This window comes from Tursiops truncatus, chromosome 16, assembly GCF_011762595.2.
Source record: "Tursiops truncatus isolate mTurTru1 chromosome 16, mTurTru1.mat.Y, whole genome shotgun sequence".
Classification (NCBI taxonomy): Eukaryota; Metazoa; Chordata; class Mammalia; order Artiodactyla; family Delphinidae; genus Tursiops; species Tursiops truncatus.
The window spans coordinates 21917597-21938310 of NC_047049.1; the positions used below are offsets into that span (position 1 = coordinate 21917597).

At 40.4% G+C, this 20714-nt stretch overlaps 1 protein-coding gene across 2 annotated transcripts in view; it reads left to right on the forward strand.

The window, feature by feature from the left end:
• The window catches only part of SORCS1 (sortilin related VPS10 domain containing receptor 1), a 556814-nt gene that overhangs the window by 325337 nt on the left and 210763 nt on the right, over nt 1–20714 (forward strand). For both annotated transcript variants that reach the window (XM_073793984.1, XM_073793985.1), the window contains exon 4: nt 13198–13356. In XM_073793984.1, coding sequence (XP_073650085.1) covers nt 13198–13356 — 159 coding nt within the window. The remainder of the gene's footprint in view (nt 1–13197; nt 13357–20714) is intronic.

The following is a 20714-nucleotide window of genomic DNA, read 5'->3' on the forward strand; positions in this document are numbered from 1 at the left end:
TATTGTTACCCAGTCCAAGCTGCACTGCTCGCTGCACGACAGACAGGCCAATAAATTGGAGACGAGGTGTTGAGGCAAGGAAGACGACTTTATTTGGAAAGGCGGCAGACTGAGAAGATGGCAGACTAAAGTCTCAAAATAACCATCTTATCGGGGTTTGGATGCCAGTTTCTTTTATAGAACAGAGAGGGGGAGGAGATGAGGAAGTAAAGTAAAAAGCCCGTAAGATTTGCAAATGTCCCCTGGAATGGCCAGCCTCGGGGAAGGGATGTGTTAATATCTTCTTTCTTGCAGCCATCCACAGGTGGACAGGGTCCGCATGTTTCTGGGAACAAAGGCACTTTGGTTTAACATTCAGGCAGAGGGGCAGGGTTCCCCGAGGCAGGCCATTATGTAGAGACAGTATCCTTTTAGTGAACAAAAGCAGCGGAAAGCAAAGGTTAAAGTAAAAGAAGCAGATCCAACATGTAGTCAGGTTTGGCTCTTCCCTGTTACACTATTACCTGAGCATGCAGTGTGTGTTCACACTTCTCTGTCTTTGTAGAGGTTGACTCCTCCGCCGTGAAATCCTTCCCGCCCCTTCTATCAAATACCTACACATTCCTTCAAAACCCATTGTAGAATCCAGTGCACAATGGCTCCTTCCCTCATTCCAACAACAGGAAAAAAATTACGTTTTTGTATTCTCACAATACTTCGTATGTGTTACTACCTGTACGACTGCATTTTCCCCTGACTTTTACCTCTTATTTCTGTGGCAGAGCCAGTTGTAGAAGAATTCACAGTGTAGTGAGGCGTTTCAGTGTCTCATTTATAATCCCCAGTCTTAAGTACAATAGCTATCACTTGGTGCCTAAAACTTACTTAAATAAATGAGAAGAAAAAAGGAGAGAAAGAGAGAAGAAAGAAATGGTTGAATGGTGAACATCTGGCCTAGAGTGGAGTGAAAACATTTTTCTCAAAAAATCCTTTATATTTCAAAAGTCATGGTTTTCTATTCGTTCTTGAAATACCTGAAGGCCGAATCTAAGAATTTTGTTGAGGGTATTTCTGTATTTTTGTTAAAATATCCTGTAGATAAGACAGATTTTATAAGGTTCCATTTAGTGCCTCAATTATGAATTCAATGTAAATTGTATCAAAGAGGAAATATTCAGTTTAGTTGACAGTTTCTCATGTGTTTTAGACACATTTGCACATGTTGGTTAATAACCACTCTGAGCTCATACTCACTGGTTAGAAGACCTGCTTATTTGGTGGTCTCATGTTTAGAAGGCAGACCTGGGAACCAGGTTCTTGGGTGTTAGCCATACAAATGCCAAAAATGCTCTGAAATTGTCTTGGAGAAATTATCATGTCCCTCACTGCCTAATTTCACTCCCTGTGGTTTGCTTCAATTTCCAGTTGGAATATCTTAATTAGCATTCGTAAAGGGCTGTGTAAAGTTTAAATGAAAATGTCATGTATGTATAAAATCTTCTTAAATAGTAGCTTAACTTGCAGGGTTTTTTTGTGAAGTATTTTTTTAACATCTTACAATTTATGATAAATGGGTTACAGGAAAGGTTTGCCTATGAATTGATGATAGAGTCAAAATGGAGAAATCATGTTTTCTGTGGCTCCTTTATTCAGGGAACACAATTACTGAAGTGCCTGTGTGATTTAGAGTTTTTAATCTCTTAATTGCCTTCAAACTTGAAATGCTTATCAGGGGTCTTCTATGTCTACTCCTGTATAATATGTGCAGAATGATACTTTCTTGCTTTTTTCTAGAAACTTAGATGAAGATTGAAAATGTGCATAGATAGACTGTTACAAATAGACTATGAAGTAAGAATGGCAATATATATATAAATCAATAAGAAAGAGTAACAATCATGATTTAAAATGGAGAAAAACAGTGAACTGGCAGTCTACCAAATGAGGATATTCAAATGACTAAACACACGTGGCAAAAGGAAGAAAAGGAGCGGGGGAGGGAAGAAAAATTCACTATCATTAGTAATGTGTCTTGACACAAAATATACCTTTTTCCCTGGTCAGCTTAGAAAACATTATAAAGAGAGAGGAGAAAAAAAAAAAAAAAAAAGGTAGTGTTCGTGATAGGTACTTCCCATGTCCCTGATAGGGAACCATGAATTAGTATTCTCTTTTTCTGAGAGACATTTGGTAATATGTATCCAAAGAGGTAACAAACTTTCTATTCTTTGAAACATAAATTCTACTTTAAGGAAATTACTTGAAGAAATAATAGTTGATGTACAGAAGTGTTAATGTACATTAGGTCATAAGAGTATATCAGTGAAATTTAAAAACCTTCTAATAAGGGATTAATTGCATAGTGGTGTTTCCATCAATCAAATTCAGTAGAATTTGAATTGGCTATAATAGTAGCCAATAAAAAATGATAATACTAAAGAATATTTAATAGCCTGGAAAATGTTTGCAATGTAGTTTTAAGGTGGAAAAAGCAGGTTAAAAAGCAGAAAGTATCACTTGGAACTCTCTCTTGCTATGTAAACCAATCTTCCTCTCTTTCCTCTCCTCCCCGTGTGTGTGTGTGTGTGTGTGTGTGTGTGTGTGTGTGTATGTATGTGTGTGTGTGTGTGTGTGTGTCTTTCTCTGTCTCCCTCCCATTTATGTATGTGTGTGTATCTATATATGCATGGAAACAAAGATTGTAAAAGCAAACTTCAAAATGTTAGTGACAATTATGTCTTCTGCATAGTGATGTTTGAGTGATTTTTCTTTTCTTATTTCTGAGTACTTTTGAGGTGGCATTTTTCAAACTTTTCTGCAATGAACACATGTTAATTCTTACTCAAACTTGAAAAAAATACTAAATTTTAAAGCAAATAAAATGAAAAATTTAAAAGAAACAAAGTTATTGTATCATTGGTACCTTGATATTTATCAAAAACTGGACACCTGCCAGCTAACTTAAAGCCTACACCCCTATCATTAGGAGCGCTCTTTTCTTCTTCCTTTTACTCCGAATTGAAGGAATTAGATTCAGTACCAGCTGTTTGTGAACTGAGGAGGGGCCAGGTTTGAGAGGCTCCCCAGTGACAAGACTAAGCTGCAGCCTGACACAGTTCACATGTGATCTTCAGAGGAAAACATGATGATCAATGTGGGCTCCAAAGAAGAGCCTGCCAGGTTTATAGGCTGGTCCACACAACTGAAATTCTAGAATGTCTAAGAACAGGCATGTGGCCATCAGTGTTATACAGGCAAGGCTTCATTTGGTGATCAAGATATTTGAGTGAGGGTTCTAGAAAAAACATAAATTGATTTTAGAACAGGGTTTACTTTGAGAATGTGTTCTTAATTTAATAAAATATGTCATCAGAAGAATTATTTAGATTGAAGGTGGAAAAGAGGTTTCTATTATATTAGTAGGAACCTGTCTGACAGTGGAAAAGTATGGAATTAATGGGTGGAGTATGGGGAATTATTTGAACCTAGAAAACTATTTCATGTTCAGCGGAGAGCTCAGCACACTTCAGTAGTTCCAGAAAGCATTGCTATATTATAGTCAAATGAATTAACTGAGTTGTATTTTCACGACCCTGGATTTCAGGGAATGGTAAATGATATATGGTATATTCTGTCAAGGAAGGTGTGGTCTATCCATGAGTTTGTAGGACCTCATGTATATAACATACATGTCATTTTCATTTAAACGTTACATAGCACTTTCTTCTTTAATTAGACATGCTCACTGTTTTTTAAAAGTTGCTCAGTTACTGGGAAAATTCACTTTTGGGAAGAATTCTCTGAGGGTTTCAGATAAAGAAATCTTCCACTCTGTAGGATGACCATATAATTTATAGTCCAAACCATATATTTCTGAGTGTCAGTAATAATATTTATGATGGTACAGTAGGAGGAAACCAGGACTCTACAGGGCAAAATATGACATACATTCACCTCATCTCTGATCCATTCGGAGAAAACCAAACTGCCTGTGAACAGGCAGCTGCCTGTCAATGCAGTGGACACGGGTTTGTGCCCCAGTCCGGGAAGCTGCTGGTCAAAGCAGCTCTTAAATCAAGATCAGTCAACTTTGTAAATGATGGTATCTTTATGGGCATATTCAACCCATCACAAACATGAATCTCAATAGGAAAATGCTTTTACATAGTCACAAAATAGAATGGAACTTCTATAATTAGACTGTATGATAGCACCTTGATTAGGTAACATTCTGATTATTAAGGATGCTAACTTCTGAGCAACTATGGTGACTAGATACATAAAAGATATTAGCCCAGATACATAAAGATCATGTGTTTGCAAAGGTTCTATGAAGGCAAAATTTTTGTTCTTTTTGAACCCTTTTTGGGGATCCTTTTTATTCCCTTTGAATCGTGGGGCTGAAAAATGCCACTGAAGTCAAGAGGGCTGGTTTTGTAGATATTTTCTTAAAGTGTGGATTCCCCGTTGGTAGTAACTTGGAGCAGATGAGTGTTTTGTAGGGTTGGCCTAGTAGCCATAGGAATTGAGCTACACAGCAGGATGCATATAAAATAAAAAACGTAAAATGAAAATTGTAGATGGTTTTATACCAGCCTGTGCACAATGAAAATTAAACTTGCTGTATGTTTCTGGGACACATTTACCATTCAGCCATTCACAAATGGCCTTTTGTTGTTTTGGTCCAAGGCTACCTAAAAAGTCAGTCAGTTTATTTTAAGACCCAAGAGAACAGTAAATATTCCGTTTTTTTGCTAGATTGTGTCGTAATTGATATTGGTGGTTCTGTTGTGAACATAAAGGGACAAGAACTGGTTTTGCTCTTAAGAAACTCATTTTTTATAGCATGAGATCCTTAATTAAATGATGGGATTGAAATGCCTAGATATGGGCTCTCTTACTGAATAGTAAATTATGAACATTTTAATGAATATTTAATGGATATATTCTTCTATAATTTAATCTGGGAAGTTTATGTATCCTGAAAATCCACAGACTAGAATTTCTTTTTTTTTTTAAGTGAATGGTGTTTTTCTTTTTTTTAATTTATTTATTTTATTTTTGGCTGCATTGGGTCTTCATTGCTGCGCACGGGCTTTTCCCCAGTTGCGGCGAGCGGGGGCTACTCTTTGTTGCCGTGCGCAGGCTTGTCATTGCGGTGTCTTCTCTTGTTGCGGAGCACAGGCCCTAGGTGTGCGGACTTCAGTAGTAGTGGCACGTGGGCTCAGTAGTTGTGGCTTGTGGACTCTAGAGCTCAGGCTCAGTAGTTGTGACGTGCGGGCTTTATTAATCCGTGACATGTGGGATCTTCCCGGACTGGGGCACAAACCCGTGTCCACTGCATTGACAGGCAGACTCTCAACCACTGCGCCACCAGGGAAGCTGCATAACATAAACTTTTTTGAGAACAAGCTTGTATGGAAATGTTTGTTTCCTTACCTGTACTGTCATTAGGTCAGAGCTTTTTTGACCATTTCTATCATTTTTTTCTCACCCCTACTTATGATAAAGAATAAAACCAGTTTTATGGAGGAGCGAAGGTAGAAGAATAAGGAAGAGGAGGCCAACACCGTTGTGAAAAATCTGAGTGTGAACCAGGACTGGGTACTTTGCTTCCATAGATTTATATTTAAAGCCCCCTCCCAAAATTATCTATATTTCTTCAAGAATATCTTACCAATCATCTTGTTATTGAATCTCCATTATTTAACTCCTAGTCCCTGATTGCCTCCCCACTTCTTCCCATCTAGGCAATATTTTTATGAGATATTTGTAAAACAAGATTTATCTCTTTCTTTTTTAGAACTCAACTATCACATTTTATCAGAACGTACAGTACTAATGTGACATTCTTTGTGAAGTAATAATGGTATCATTGGCACAAAGCTTAACGTTGCTTTCACACAGATGATCTTATTTGATCCCATAGATATCTTTACCCCTGATCAGCAGTGTGACCTTAAGCAAATCACCTCATTCCTCAAAGCCTCATTTCCTCTTCTGTCACATGGACGTAATATCGATCTGAAGTATTTTAACAGTTTAATGAGGTAATATAGTTTAAAGGTTTAGTGGAGTGCCTGGTACATAGCAGATGCTCAATACATATGAGCTTTTTTATAGTATCACTACCCTCAATGATGAAACGGAGGCTCAAAAAAAGATTAAGTGAGCTGTGAGATCTTCAAATTGGCATCAGAGACATGGCAGAAATGAAACCCAAATCCATCTTTGGAGTTAGGCCCCATGAGATACTGTGATTATAGTATATATTTATGGTTTGTTTTTCCTTCTTCTCATGGCATGAGTGGGATTCACTAAACTCACTTTCTTCCTCTTTTCTGAGGAAGTACACACACCCACAACATTGACAAAGGTCAGGTTTAGGATTCGGTCATGGCTCTTCTTGTGGAAAACAAGCATGTGGTTCAGTATCCCCACACTCAGCCCAGCATATCAACCTGTCCACATGCATGCAGAGGACCACAGTAATGGGAACAGAGTCTCACAGCGAAATGGTGTTTTTTAGTTTGAGATTCTCTAAGTTAACTCGAAAGAGAGGGTTGTGTTCCATAGTCCCAAATCGGAAGCAATCTTCCATAAACTTTCTTTCTTGAACTGTCTTCCAAGGAGTGTAACCGATATGTAACCCATATGTTATCATTTCTGGTGAGTGTTACTATTCTGTACCTTACAGGGTTTGGCAAAAAGAGTATTGACTGAATTATCATTATTATTACATAATAGGTAATAGGTTGGGTCTTCTAAGGCTATTAAGAGAAGTATGAAGGACTGAAATTGTTTGATACACTTCTTGAAAACTCTTTTTTTCCCCCTGAAAATTCAAAAGCTTTGAGTCCTCATAAAAAAAAAAAGTTCAGAAGTAAACTTACAGAATACAGTGCAAAAGTTTCTCTCCAATTTCGTTGAATCAATATTCAGGTCACAAGAAGATGGTCTATTGTTTCTCTCCAATTTCATTGAATCAATATTCAGGTCACAAGAAGATGATCTCTTAGTATTGAATGACCCTCCTTCGTGTTAATGAACATGGGTGGGTTACTTAACATTAGGTGAGCTTCACTGAGTTTGGGGGAGAGGGTGAGAGTGGGACTTAGGACAAGTGATTGCTCACTGGGTACGTCTTTCTACAGACTCTTTTCTATCCGTGTTTACTTGATTGAACCTTTTTCTTTTTAATAACTTTCCTCTCCTTTTCTCACTGTTGTTCATACTTCAGTGACTTCCTTTTCATGGGTCATTCTGGGATCCTGTGTAACTTTCCCTAATACTGTCCTCCAAACAGTTGCCCATTGCTAAGCACTTGTTGCTTTCACCCTCAGCTCATCTGGGAAGGGTAAATGCCCACCTCACATTGGGAATAGGCAGCTCTTCCATCCACATGGGTCAGCCAATTATTTACTTGCTCTGATTATATTTTGCTTAATTTGTTTTTTATATTGGAGCCAGAGTTTTGCAGATAGCCTCTTATACTATTTATAGATAGATTTTTGTTTGAATGGAGTGGCTAGATAACTAGAGTGCCCAATTGCTGCTACTGTTATTTTCTTTGTCATTGTCATTATCACTATGGAAATTACTTATTATGCACCTGTGATATGGGCATCTGGGTCTGAGTTAAGCCTTGAGCAAAGCAAGAGAGATATCCCTAGTATATTACCTCTTCTTGATTCCAGTCCGTGAATGACAAGGAGTAGACAAATGAGCAAACAAATAATAAACAACACATAAAGTAAATACTCTTTGCTCTAGGACCAAAGAAATGGTGGGAAAAAAATGTATGCCTTGGGGTGGTGAAGCTGCCTCTTATTAATAACTCCACCCTGCCTAAATAGGTAGATAATGGAATACCAAGAACAACACACCTAGGAAAAGAATCTGGAAGACTAAATGGTAGGAGCGCTCTTCTGGGAGGAATGTTCTGAGTAGACACCTGGAAGGATCAGGAAGCTGTCAAGCAGCGTTTTGTAGAATTACATCATTTAACCCTATTTTGAACCTGGAGCAAGTCAAAGAGAGTGGAGATGCATTTGATGTTTGATGACGCTGAGCTTTCAGAAGGACTAATATCCAAAAAAAAGGTAGAAGTGACATATTTGAAATCTATAAATTGCATTTCACGTTCATTTATCACCTCTAGGAAGAGCAAATAAAGTTTTTCCCTTCCCCTGAAGTGGATGATGAACGATTGCTTAGAATTGGGTGGTGGGAGCCGGTGTCACCATTATTGACTTTCTATGGAAAACAGTTCACCTGTAGATGCAGTGAGTGCAGCACACCCTGCAGGACAGGACTAAACTGGTTCTAATCACTCATGGGCTGATCTGAACAGAGAATAATTACTTTCCCGTTAAGGGCAGACTCTTCCCATTGTCTCTACCCACCCCACTTACTTCCAAGTAGCACAGCAGAGATTTGTTTCAGAGGACTCAGAACTCTCAGTGTCACAGGGATCCATGAACTGCATTTGGCAGAAGCAGGAACGAGGAGGACTCATTGCTTTATTCCTTCATTTGTTCATTTACAAAGATGTATGGACCTACTGTGGAACAAGCTTTATGCTAGGCAAACAAGCCCTCTTTTTAGAGAGCTCACTTCAGGAATCCTGCAGAGTTTGGAGTCATGCCTTTTATAAAGGTCTTTTAAAGTTCTGTCATTCAGATTGTATTCCAGAATGCAGAGGATTAAACACAGCAAAACACCATTTATTCAGAGTCACATGAAAAGCCAAAAGAAGGGAGCTTCCCTGGTGGAGCGGTGGTTAAGAATCTGCCTATGCAGGGGACATGGGTTCGAGCCCTGGTCTGGGAAGATCCCACATGCCATTTAGCAACTAGGCCCATGTGCCACAACTACTGAGCCTGTGCTCTAGAGCCTGTGGGCCACAACTACTGAGTCCGCATGCCACAGCTACTGAAGCCCACACGCCTATAGCCCATGCTCCACAACAAGAGAAGCCACCACAATGAGAAGCCCGTGCACCACAACGAAGAGTAACCCCTGCTCGCCACAGCTAGAGAAAGCCCATGTGCAACAACGAAGACCCAATACAGCCAAAAATAAATTAATTAATTAAAAAAGGAGAAAAAAGAAAGCCAAAAGAAGATAGCCAATGTAAATCAACAAAAACAGGGATCACTGAATATATTTAAGGAATGTAATCTGTTATTTTTTGAGGAATATTCACTAATTTGAAGTTTCTATTTCGATAATATTTCCTAGTAGAATACCATCTTGAGAAGATAGAACTTTATTATTATATTTTTTTAAATAAATTTATTTATTTATTTTTGGCTGTGTTGGGTCTTCGTTTCTGCGCGAGGGCTTTCTCCAGTTGCAGCAAGCGGGGGCCACTCTTCATCACGGTACGTGGGCCTCTCACTGTCGCGGCCTCTCTTGTTGCGGAGCACAGGCTCCAGACGCGCAGGCTCAGTAGTTGTGGCTCACGGGCCCAGTTTCTCCACGGCATGTGGGATCCTCCCAGACCAGGGCTTGAACCCATGTCCCCTGCATTGGCAGGCAGATTCTCAACCACTGCGCCACCAAGGAAGCCCATATTGATGGCTTAGAACTTTATTTATAAAGGGCATCATTTTCGTCTAAAGATTGGATCACACTTATTATTTACACTGTACCTTTTTTCTCAAATGGGTTAAACATTTTCTATTTAGGTCTTAAATTCTTTATTTGCTTACTAACATATTTACTTTTCATAAACTACAACATGACAGAACAAACTTTAACTCATTTGAAATATAATTACTAAAAGATTCTAATTTGAAGACTGAAATAATAAGATTCCACTAATCCAGTTAATAGTTCATTAAGCACTTACTGTGGTTCAACCACTGAACCAGTTGTAACCTAACTGTGTTGGAGCTTGTGATTAAGCAATTGAAATACATTGTATACAGTGGTGTGTATTAATGTGTGTGTATGCATTTGTGTGTTTACAGTTCAGGTGGAAATGAATATAGGCCATAATATTAAATGAAAAAATAAAACAAGCAAAAACTCAATCCATGATATGATATGTAGCTGCGGATAAAGGAGTAGAAGGGGGCACAGACATGGTTTCACTTGTTGATGGGATAGGGTCAATTTATTTTTCTTTGTAAGTTTGTTTATTTATGGCTGCATTGGGTCTTCATTGCTGCGCACAGGCTTTCTCTAGTTGTGGTGAGCAGGGCGACTCTTCATTGTGGTGCGTGGGCTTCTCATTACGGTGGCTTCTCTTGTTGTGGAGCACGAGCTCTAAGTGCGTGGGCTTCAGTAGTTGTGGCTTGTGGGCTCAGTAGTTGTGGCACGCAGGCTCAGAAGTTGTGGCACACGGGCTTAGTTGCTCCGCAGCATGTGGGATCTTCCCGGACCAGGGGTCATGGCATGTGCCCTGCATTGGCAGGGGGATTCTTAACCACTGTGCCACCAGGGAAGTCCCTATTTTTCTTTTATTTTGAATTCTACTGGCAGTCTTACAAAGTTGTTTTTGCAATAAAAAATGGCTAAACAAAAATGGATCCAGACTGACCTGTTTGTTTTGAGTGGATTGGAGCAGAGATTTGAAAGAGGAACCACTGGAAGGTTTGTCTAATACAGATACATCTGTAAATCTTACAGGGGGGAATATCCTGACATCTTCTATAATTTCCAAAATGTCAAATTCCCAAATAGAAGGTTTTAGGTGAAGACTGTAAAGAAATGGTGAGATTTTGGTCTACATATGTTTAGTACCCAGAAGAAAAGACTGAGGAAGCCAGGAGTTTTATTTACTTAATGTTAAATAACCATATGTTTGAAAATATTTGTATTATTCTACCTCCCCCATCCAATAGTACTTAGATGCAGAATATCTCATACAGTTTGTTGCCTCAGAGTATAAATGAGTATCAGAAGTATTTTAAATAAATGATAAATAATCAACTTGATTTGATGAGATTCTGTAGGCCCAGGGTTTTTATTTTGATGAAGTAGTCTGCCAGGAGAAGCAGGTGGTGAGATCCGCACTTGTGGGAAGAGAGTAAACATATTCTGGTTTACAGGGAAATAGGAAAGCAGGGGAGTGGGGAAAATCACCTTGCCTGAGATAATAGATGCTTTATAAAATTGAGCCTCTTCATATTATCATAGAAATTACTTGCTGGCAGTAGTGCAAAAGGCTGTTATATATTATTGTTAATTGTGGTTGGAGACACAAAGCAATATGATCATTTGATGACTTATTTGTTTTTGGAAAATGACAGCTTTTGTGTGCCAGTAAATATGAAATCCCCTGGAAATATTCTTGTGAATTTAGGAGCCATCTGATCGTCCTTAGTACATACAGTAGACTTTACTGATGACACGGAAGTTTGTACTCAGCAGATTACCTGATGGTTCTGCATCAGTTATCCGGAAAGGGAACACTGTCTGCTTGGTGACTACAAGACAGAGAGACCTATTACTTTGTCAGAATTTATGGTCGATGGACAGTGGCTTCACCAGAACATGGGAGGGGAGGCAATTAGTCTCCAGTATTGTGTGTGCTCTTCGTCTTGTCCGGAACAGAGCTGACAGCCACAGCGTTCCACTCACTCCACTTCATCCGTCCCTTTCTCCTCTTCGAGAAGGGCAGGGTGAAAGAACAGCGAGGAACCTGAAATTCATCCTGGGTAACATAAACACAGTTCAGGCTGAGCGTGTCTGGTGTGAGATCGTTGTGTGCCATTGGCCGTGATCGGACACCACTTTGGAATATGACACCAACTATCCTGAGGTTTTAATACGATTGCCTCCAAATGCCTGAGAAAGCCCTGTGCGTTTGCCTGGCACTCTGTTCTCTTACGACAGGGCTCTAGTTTTGTTTTGTTTTTTTTTCTTCCTTTCTCTCTCTCTCTCCTTTTCCTGGAACCGCCACATCCTTAGCTGGTAATCTTTAAACCCTGGGCTGCAGTGATCTCTCTTCATACGGCCACACATTAAGCACATCTTTCATGCTTCTCCAAACCAAACTCAGAAAGTGCCAATGAATAAGCTGTTGGGGAAGAAATCAGTGGGCAGCATTAAGGCCACCTGACTGGAGGCATAAGGTGTGCACTTTGACTGAGTGAAAGGCAACCTGCAGAGTCGGGAATGAGGTGCTTTATCACATATTCCTAGAGGCGTGAAACAAGAGAGTAAAAAGCTGTTTTCAGAGCAGCTCCTCTGTCTTGCTCCTGTTGTGGATTGTTCACACTGCTGTGGCCAAGGTTAACCCTCAAAAGGAGAAAGTCCCAAGCCTCTGGAGCTGTGAATTTTTACACGAGTATAGCATATTCTTTTGTCAATAGGCCAAAGATGGAGAAGGGCATCCAATGACTTTTTCCATGGAACTTACATTCATATCTGCTCAAATTACTCTGGGCATCTTTCTAGATCTATGTGACTACTCTGAAAAACTTTCCATTCATTCCTTTAACTTTCGTTCATTCATGTCAAATATTTATTGAATATATAATATATGCTGGACCCCATTCTAGCTGCTGGGAAGGCACTTGTGGGGATAAAAATAGAGAAATATCACTATTCTCATGGGTTTGTGTTCTAGAGAGAATATATAGACAATAAAGAAAATAAATAAGTAAACTATTAATATGTTAGCAGGTGGTAAAGGAGCCTTTGGACAATACCCAGAGCAGGCTTTCGAATGCACAGTCTTTGACTCAAGACTCAGAAAATCAGACGAAAGGCAGGATGACATGGGATATCGTTGATGTGAACGGGAGGGTTTGCGATGGAGAGAAAAACCAGTGGACTCCATCCTCTTTCTACTTCATTCCACCTTTCTCACAAAAGACTGTGACAAGTTTCATCCCCCCAAAATGGAGACTAGACAAGGCTCAGAAGGAAGGAGGGCTGGGGTTAGGGGAACAATGGGAAATATTTCAGATTAAGGAAATAACCTTGGGGAAAAAAACCAAGGAGCCCTACAGGAGGGAAGAAAATGCACTCCTACATTTCCTCCTCCTTCCTTTCAGTCTGTCCCGCCTCTTGTGAAAACAGTTTCATGGCCTTGGTCCAAGGTAGGAGAGCAAACCTGACAGTCAAGGTCCTTGTTTGGCCAAGCGTTCTTTGCCTGTTCCTTTTCCCTCCCTTGTCAAACATTTAGCTCATTTTTAAGCCTCGTAAATTTGCACACTTAACTTTCTGTTGTTTTCTTCCCTGAACAATTCTCTGCCGCAGATTATGTTGCTCACAGACCCGGAGATTGAGAGCAGCTTACTGATCAGCTCGGACGAAGGGGCAACCTATCAAAAGTACCGGCTGAACTTCTACATCCAGAGCTTACTTTTCCACCCCAAGCAAGAGGACTGGATTCTGGCTTACAGCCAAGACCAAAAGGTGAGCGTGATCCCCTTGTTCGAGACTGTGGTGCACGGTTGTCCTAGGGAAAGACAACTACTTAGTCATCGCTACGTTTCTTCTCAGCTGTCAGGTTGTTCTGTGCAGCAGCTTGAACCCTGTGCCGGTGGGGCGAGGGGCAGCAATGTGAATCTCAGGTTGCTTGTTTGAGCTGTGTAAGCATCTGAAACAGCACACAAAGGAAAAGCTAGACCCTAAGGAAGACATTGTGGAGGAGCAGTTCTTACTTGGAAGCTTCAGGCCATCAGGAAACCCCCGTGGAATTTGAGACAGTGCTTTGTGTATGTGAGATGTGATCATTTTTTTTTTGGAATTAAGAACCCATAGCTTTTCTCAGAGCCTTAAAGGGAAGGATGACCCTGAAAGAGTGAAGAACATTAGCTAGTGATATGCTAAAATAGTGAGAGAAATGTACGTAGATAACATTCAGAATCAGGCAATCTCAGGACTTTTCTTCTCTTGGTGGCTAGGCTGAAGGACAGGTCTACGTTTTAGGAAGGCATTGAATGAAGTTATGCTGTCATATGTTTCTCTGTGTGTATATGTGTGTGTGCGTGCACACGCAATATGTATATGTATTTTATGGGATAAATGCTATAAAATATATCACGTACTCTGTACGGCAGATACATTATAAAATACATGTAGCTCCAGCTTTTAAGGAACTTACATTTTCAGGTAGAATATAAGGCTAGCAACAGTAAATACAATCAGATTAGAATTAGAGGCAAAAAGTATACAAAGGCAAATGTGAGAGAGGCTGTAGCCATAAAAGGCAAAAGGGAAATAGGTAAAATGTTCGAATGCTCTTTGTGAAATGCATGGTTCAGTGAGGTCATCCTGAGAATTGCCCTCAGAGGAATTATATGTTACAAACTACATACATTTAAAGAACAACTAGACTTGCCTGAGTGAGGAGAATATTCTAGGGTTAAAACCGTCTGAGCTGGTATAGACGTATGGGGTTCTTCCTGAAGGGAGGGGAATAGTATAAACAACTTTTCAGGGTCTCTACTGACATGAGCATTTTTGAGGAAGCAAATTAAAATTCTCAGGATTGGAGTTTTATTCGCACCTGCCCTTACTGCCAAATAAAATGCACATTAGCCTAAAAATAGGAAAGACTTACAATTAGTATTTTTTTCCTCTCGAGCAGCCTGGCTCCCCTTTCAGCAGAATGTACAATTTCATTCCTGGAGTCAAGCCACAGTGCATCTAGTCCAGGATGGTGCAGTTACCAGAGGCAAAGCTGAGCAGCTCAGGACGCAAGAGTATTAGTCATTTAATCCACTGGGTTTTTGTATTTTATTTGACAGTTGGTTAATTTTCCCCCTGATGCCAGAGGCACACTGAGGGCCAGATTTACCTGGCTAAATGAAAACTATGCACCTTTGCAGTGGTGTCAGAGGAGATGCCCCAAAATTTAACCCTTCCTGTGCCAGTACTTCAGACAGTGATGCCATGAGCCCTGTGGCAGAGTGGATAACTCTGGAGGAGTTGGGACATGTGGCTCCGACTCAGCCACGTATGGGAATTGGTACTTGGGGTTGGCTTTCTTTGCCTTAAAATGTGTTTGTGTGGATAGTTATAATTGCAGGTGCAGTTCCAATGAGATTGAAAAGAACAAAAAACCCCCACAAATATTAGACTCCATGTCTGTTTATGTGCTCGGCATTATGCACTGTTGGTATAAAATAACTATATCGAGGAGTATTCATTCCATCTAGGGAAAGAATATAAATGCATGTGAGTTCAGTAGTCTAAGAGGGACTAAAAAGGCAGATAGAGTCTTCATTCACACATGGTAGATACCCAGTCAGAGTAGCTGGATGGATTATATGAAATTGGCAGCCCAAGTTTAGGAGGTGGAGATCTTATAAAATGATTTCACCTGGACTTTAATGACTGTCGTATCTCTGTGGGGGGTGGAGGGGGGCGCGTTTTGCACAAGAGGGATGTCATAAACAATAATATAAATTTGTAAAGTTAGAAAACTCATGTAAACAAGATTGTGAATGTGTCTGTTTGGCTGAAACTGAAATTTGGGCAAGTTAATTATACATGTATTCCTGGAACCTAATCTTAATTTTTTTTGGACCACTTTGACTGTTGGGCAAAATAATTTTTGTTTTCCCAGTTAGGAGCCTTTTGAACATTTTGGTCAGTGGAATTATGTGTTCAGAGCTATAGATTACAAAGATTAATCTGGTAGTAATATTAGAATGAACTATGGTGCTGTGAGGTCAAAACCAAGAAGACCAGTTAGGATGGTATCACAGTGGGCTTGGTCAGGACCAAAAAGTATCTTTTGTGACCATAGGCCAAATGAATTCTATCATTTTAGAGGTAGAAGAAGCCTTAACAGTCTTTGCTCTGTATGTAGCTAACAAACCAAAAATCTTAGACGTTAATGAATTTTCCCAAAGGGGAAAACCACTCATTGGTGTCACATGTCTAAGTTCAGCAATTGGAATTTGAATATGATATTTAGTAGGGTTCACTACTAAATGGATGGGGATATCGGGAGATGAGCAAAGGGGCAGAAGCCAGCCTTTCTGCTAAGCTCTCTGTTTCTCCAGAAGAGAATGAAGGAGAAATCATCCTGGGAAAAAAGAATTATAGATCACCTGCTAATATGAGTAGGGGTTGGGGAAGGGCTCCATGTATCAGGGCTTGAATCACAGCATGAGGAGTGGGGCATTAGCGGGGAGTGGAGTGGGCTGCAGCCATCCAATGAGCCATTAGCTGGTGGTGTTGGCCCGAAGTCAAGTGGAGAAGGTCTGTGGCCACTCAGGCAGGTCAGTGGTATGGAAATAATAGCTGGCAATCACCCACGAATCACGGAGCTTTGAACCCTGATGAGATGAAGCAGTGGGCCCTAAGGAGGGCCCTGTGCTAGTGTTGACAGGCCAGTGACTTTTGGAAGTGGGAACACTTATTTTTTCATGTAAGTGTTGTTCATCAATATGTCTGTGACAGTTGCTACTGTTGCAGAACTCTCAACAAAGATGGTAAGTAGCTTTGGTGCTAGGATTCCCTTTGCCAGATGCTGTTTTCAACCAGCCTGTGGTGAACAGAATCCTCAGATAGACAGCGCCGTGTGTTAGAAGTTATTACGTTGAGGTGGCAGCTCCGTCAGCACTCACCTGTGCACTGTCCTCCTCTCCTCTCTTCCCTTGTTTGCTGTCAGTCTTTTGAGGCATACACTCCCCTTTTGAATACATAGCCACCTTTACTTTTCCCTTAGTTCCCTGCCACTGCTTTCTCTCACCTTTAGTGAATGAGACTCTGAGGGCCCTGAAGACAAAGTCTGGATCCCTGGCTTGCAGGAAAGAGCCCATGTGGTCCATGGCGTTCTGCTCCAGCTGCGTTTCATTTCGAGTGTCTGGACTCTCAGTAGAGGCTTTTTGATGTGAGCATTTTAAGGGACTCAAAAGAGTTTGGTTGAACAGATTGTGCTTTCTGGCCCAAGACAGAGTTTTACTGGCCGTCATTCCATAGGAAGCCAGATTAAAAACAAAAAAAAAAAATGCTTTTAATCAGGGAGAAATGTGTATGACCAAATGCTCTCAAAATTCATGAGATTAGGTTATTTTGATATTTTAGCCTTTTTTCTTATTTTTTCTTAGAGAAATCTACCTGTGATATTAAAGATGTAGGTGATTGCCAAGAGGTAAAATTTTTTTGAATGAGCATGTGACTCTCCAGCCACCACTAGAATGACTGAAGAGATTTGGGACCTTTTTCCCTTTGAAGCTCTAAAAGAAGTAGCTTGACTTCTTAAAAAGCCCTGTTGGGGGACTTCCATGGTATAGACACAGGCGATAGACTCCTTGGCCTCTGAAGGGTCCATGTGAGGATGTGCCTTTGGAAAGCCCTGGAATTTTCAGAAAAAGAAGCATTATAGACATTATGGAAACTTCATGCCAAATGGGCAGAGGGATACCTGTTATGTACAGTCACACCTTTTAAGCTTCTTACAAAACAGCAGTGAATCACTGTGGATGCCGTGAAGAATTCCGCAGCATTTATACCAGGACCCCCAACGTCTCACTCTCCATTATTTAGTTTTGTTATTTCTGTAATTAAGCAGTTGGCAAACCAAACATTCTGCTCCTTCCTTTTGTTTCTTGGCATTTGGAAACCAAGCAGCCAGGAGAACAGAGGTACAGAGCTTCCACTTCCTTCCTTGTTTTTCCCCCACATTGTTGCCTCAGTACAGGAAACCACCCAAGGAAGGCTTAGCAGCAGGCCAAGTGTGCCAGATTACATCTTTATTTTAATTTGGCAATAAACTAGTGTACAAACTGTGCTATGAAACATTGCCTCCAGTGGCATCTCTCAGTCTGTCTCAAACACGTCACTAAACATGGTGTGTTGGGAGACAGTGGAAATGAGTGAAAACAAAACACAGATGTGACTGAAAGAAAAACACAGGAGAAATGTGTAAGAATAAGCATCTGCCTCAGCTCTGCTGACCATCCTGGGGCTCTGGGCTCGGGGCCTCTCTGTTAGGGGTTACACTGCGGAGCGAATTGTATAGGGGCGAGTCTGCAATGTTGTGAAGCCAACGTGAACGCTCCTGGGACTCAGAGTGCCTCACAGCTGGGGAGGAGAGACCCCCTTGCTCGGCTTATCCAGGCATCAAGGCCTCTCCTACAGATGTACCTGCTGCCCCTGACCATAAGCAGGAGGGTCCACGTTTCTCCAGTCCTCCACAGTGAGCTTTTTCTCCCCACTCTGGGTGCCCAAGTCCTTCTAGACCGTGGACTCGGTTCCTACACAGATAAACAAGCAACTAACTGAACACGGCGGCTGGGTCTGGGTTGTGGGAAACTGGAGAGGAGGTGTTCATTCAGGAGGGTGGGGTGTGGTGGGGGGTCTTCGTGAGCTCCAGCCTGCTGTTCTTGCCACCGAGGATGGCTCATTCAATGTCACCAGACTTTTCAGAGTTTTTCGAGAGAAGTAATCCTGCTTTGTTTGAGATATGACATTTTAAAAACTTAAAACAGAAAGCCGTGCAGGGCAAGTCAACCTCATCTGCTGCCTTGTCTTAGTACCCAGATCACCTTTTTGCTGATTTCTCTGTCTTTCCCATTATCTTTGTTTTTCTCCTGTTCATGGATCTTCCTGTCAGTTTTATTTCAGGAAAAGTTCCATTGTTTTGTGAAGTAAAAAAAAAAAATGCATGCAAATGAGTGATTAATTCTGTGGAGGGAGGACAAAACCCTTAGGACAGTTTGGTGGGTCACCCTTCATTTTGCGGCAGTTCTAGAATATTCATGAGTTTGTGTTGTCTCACTTGTTCTGGAGCACTAGGAGTCAGCAGTCCAAGTAATACCATGTGGGAGCTTGTAGGAGCTCTGTTCTCCTCTATATTCCAAAGTATCAAAGTTTATGAAAGAAATAAGAAATCCTAAGGCTTGCACGGTGGCCTCACCTTCAGTATTTTGGTAAATATGTGTAAGATACACTTAAAACCAAAACATGGCTTTAAAGGAGGAAAGCACGTTTTCATAAGGAAACCCTATTCACAAATAATTGAAACCCTAAATATTAACAGCGGCATTCTCTGTATAAATGAAGGCAGAGTTTGAGTTAAAATCATATATTGATAGAAAAGGAAAATTATACTGCCAGTGTGTTTGAGCGCATACAATAGAATTTTAGTAACTTGCATAAAAGTAGATTTTTGTAAGAAGAACTGCTTTTAGCTTTCTCCCTTCTTTCTTTCTACCAGTCCTGCAATTTTACTTAAACAGTTTCATATACATTTCTTTAACAAAAAAGAAAAAAAGAACACAACTTTCTTTTTAATCTTTCCTACTTTTCCTGACTGAACACTAAAAGATGGCCATTGTTTATCACGACAGCTTTGAATGCCAGGAATTCTCTGGGAAATAATGACTGCTTGATATAAGGGAAGAGATGTCAGCATTTTCCAAAACTGAGTCATATTGGTTTCTCACCAGCAATAGACAGCGCAGCAAGTGAGGCAAGAACATCAGCTCTCTGTCAGGCCCTCCAAATGGCCATGTGACCTTCAGCAGGTCATTTAACTTTTAGAGTTTCGCCAGCTGTGAAGTGGAAGCAATAACAGTACCTGGCTCACAGGACTGTTTGAGGATGCTGTGATAATGTATGTAAAACACTCAACACAGAACCTGGCACATGGCTAGCACCACGTGAATGCCAGCCAATGTATTATTCAAAGACCTAGGAGAGAGCCACCAGGTGTGGCATAACTAGGTTTAGACGCAAGGCTTCCTTAGCCGTAATCCGGTGTCTTTCCCATACGTGACGTTATACGTATTTAGCCAATGTTGAATATCCTCTTAGACAATCACTAAAAGGTACCACTGAACCAGAATGAACAGAGCAAGCAAGAACCAATATATGGTACTCAGAAATATTATTGATTATAATAACAATAAGCCATTACATATTAAAGTATTTGCCTTTACAGCAACTCTGTTTGTTTTTGAGTAGACCTAGCATCCCCTTAATGTCAAAAGGGCAAGATTGAAATAAAAGATAAATGGATCCTTCAAATTCAACCCCCTGGGGATATTCAAATGATTTCTGCACAAGCACAAACACTTAGGAAGCTGATACCTACCTAATGCCATCACGTTTCCCGAGGCACTACATTAAAAGGCACTCAGTTATTCATAAGAAATATGTGGAACGGTATATACCATGCTTTGGCAAGATTTCCATGTGCTTGAAATTTCCCAATGTCAGAGCTGATTTCTAATCTCATGAATATGCAAATAATTTAAGTATTCAAGTACAAAACTGGCAATTAGAGTGGAAACCAGGGAGCTTGCTGAACGTCAACCCCAATGCTTGTTTATAAAACAAATTCTCCAGCTGAAATGCCATCTTATGCAAATGAGGAAGGCCTGTGTTCACTTTAGCTAACTTGTTTAACCAGGTTGTATCATTATTTTTCAATTGCTACCTGAAGCAGTTTGATCTACCTGTTCCCAAATTTGAACGAAATGAGCTACAAGAATAAGGAGAAATGGACATTTTTGAATGAGTGATTGGGGTTAAGGTTTGGACAGATAGAATTATGCTTTTTGGTAGCTATTTAAACTTTGAAGTAAATTACATTTTTGCTTGTGCAATTTTTTAGCCAGTTATTTTGATCTATTCTACCCACCGACACTTGTCTAAATGGATTAAGATGCCTCCTTAATCCAGGCACCAGTCTGGGAAGGTTTGAAGGACACTTGACATCCTAAGAGGGCATGGACCTCTTTCTTAACTGAGCTCGAGGGATATCCAGAAAAAAACTATCTCTGAGTGTGGCCCTTTAGAATCTAGTAATG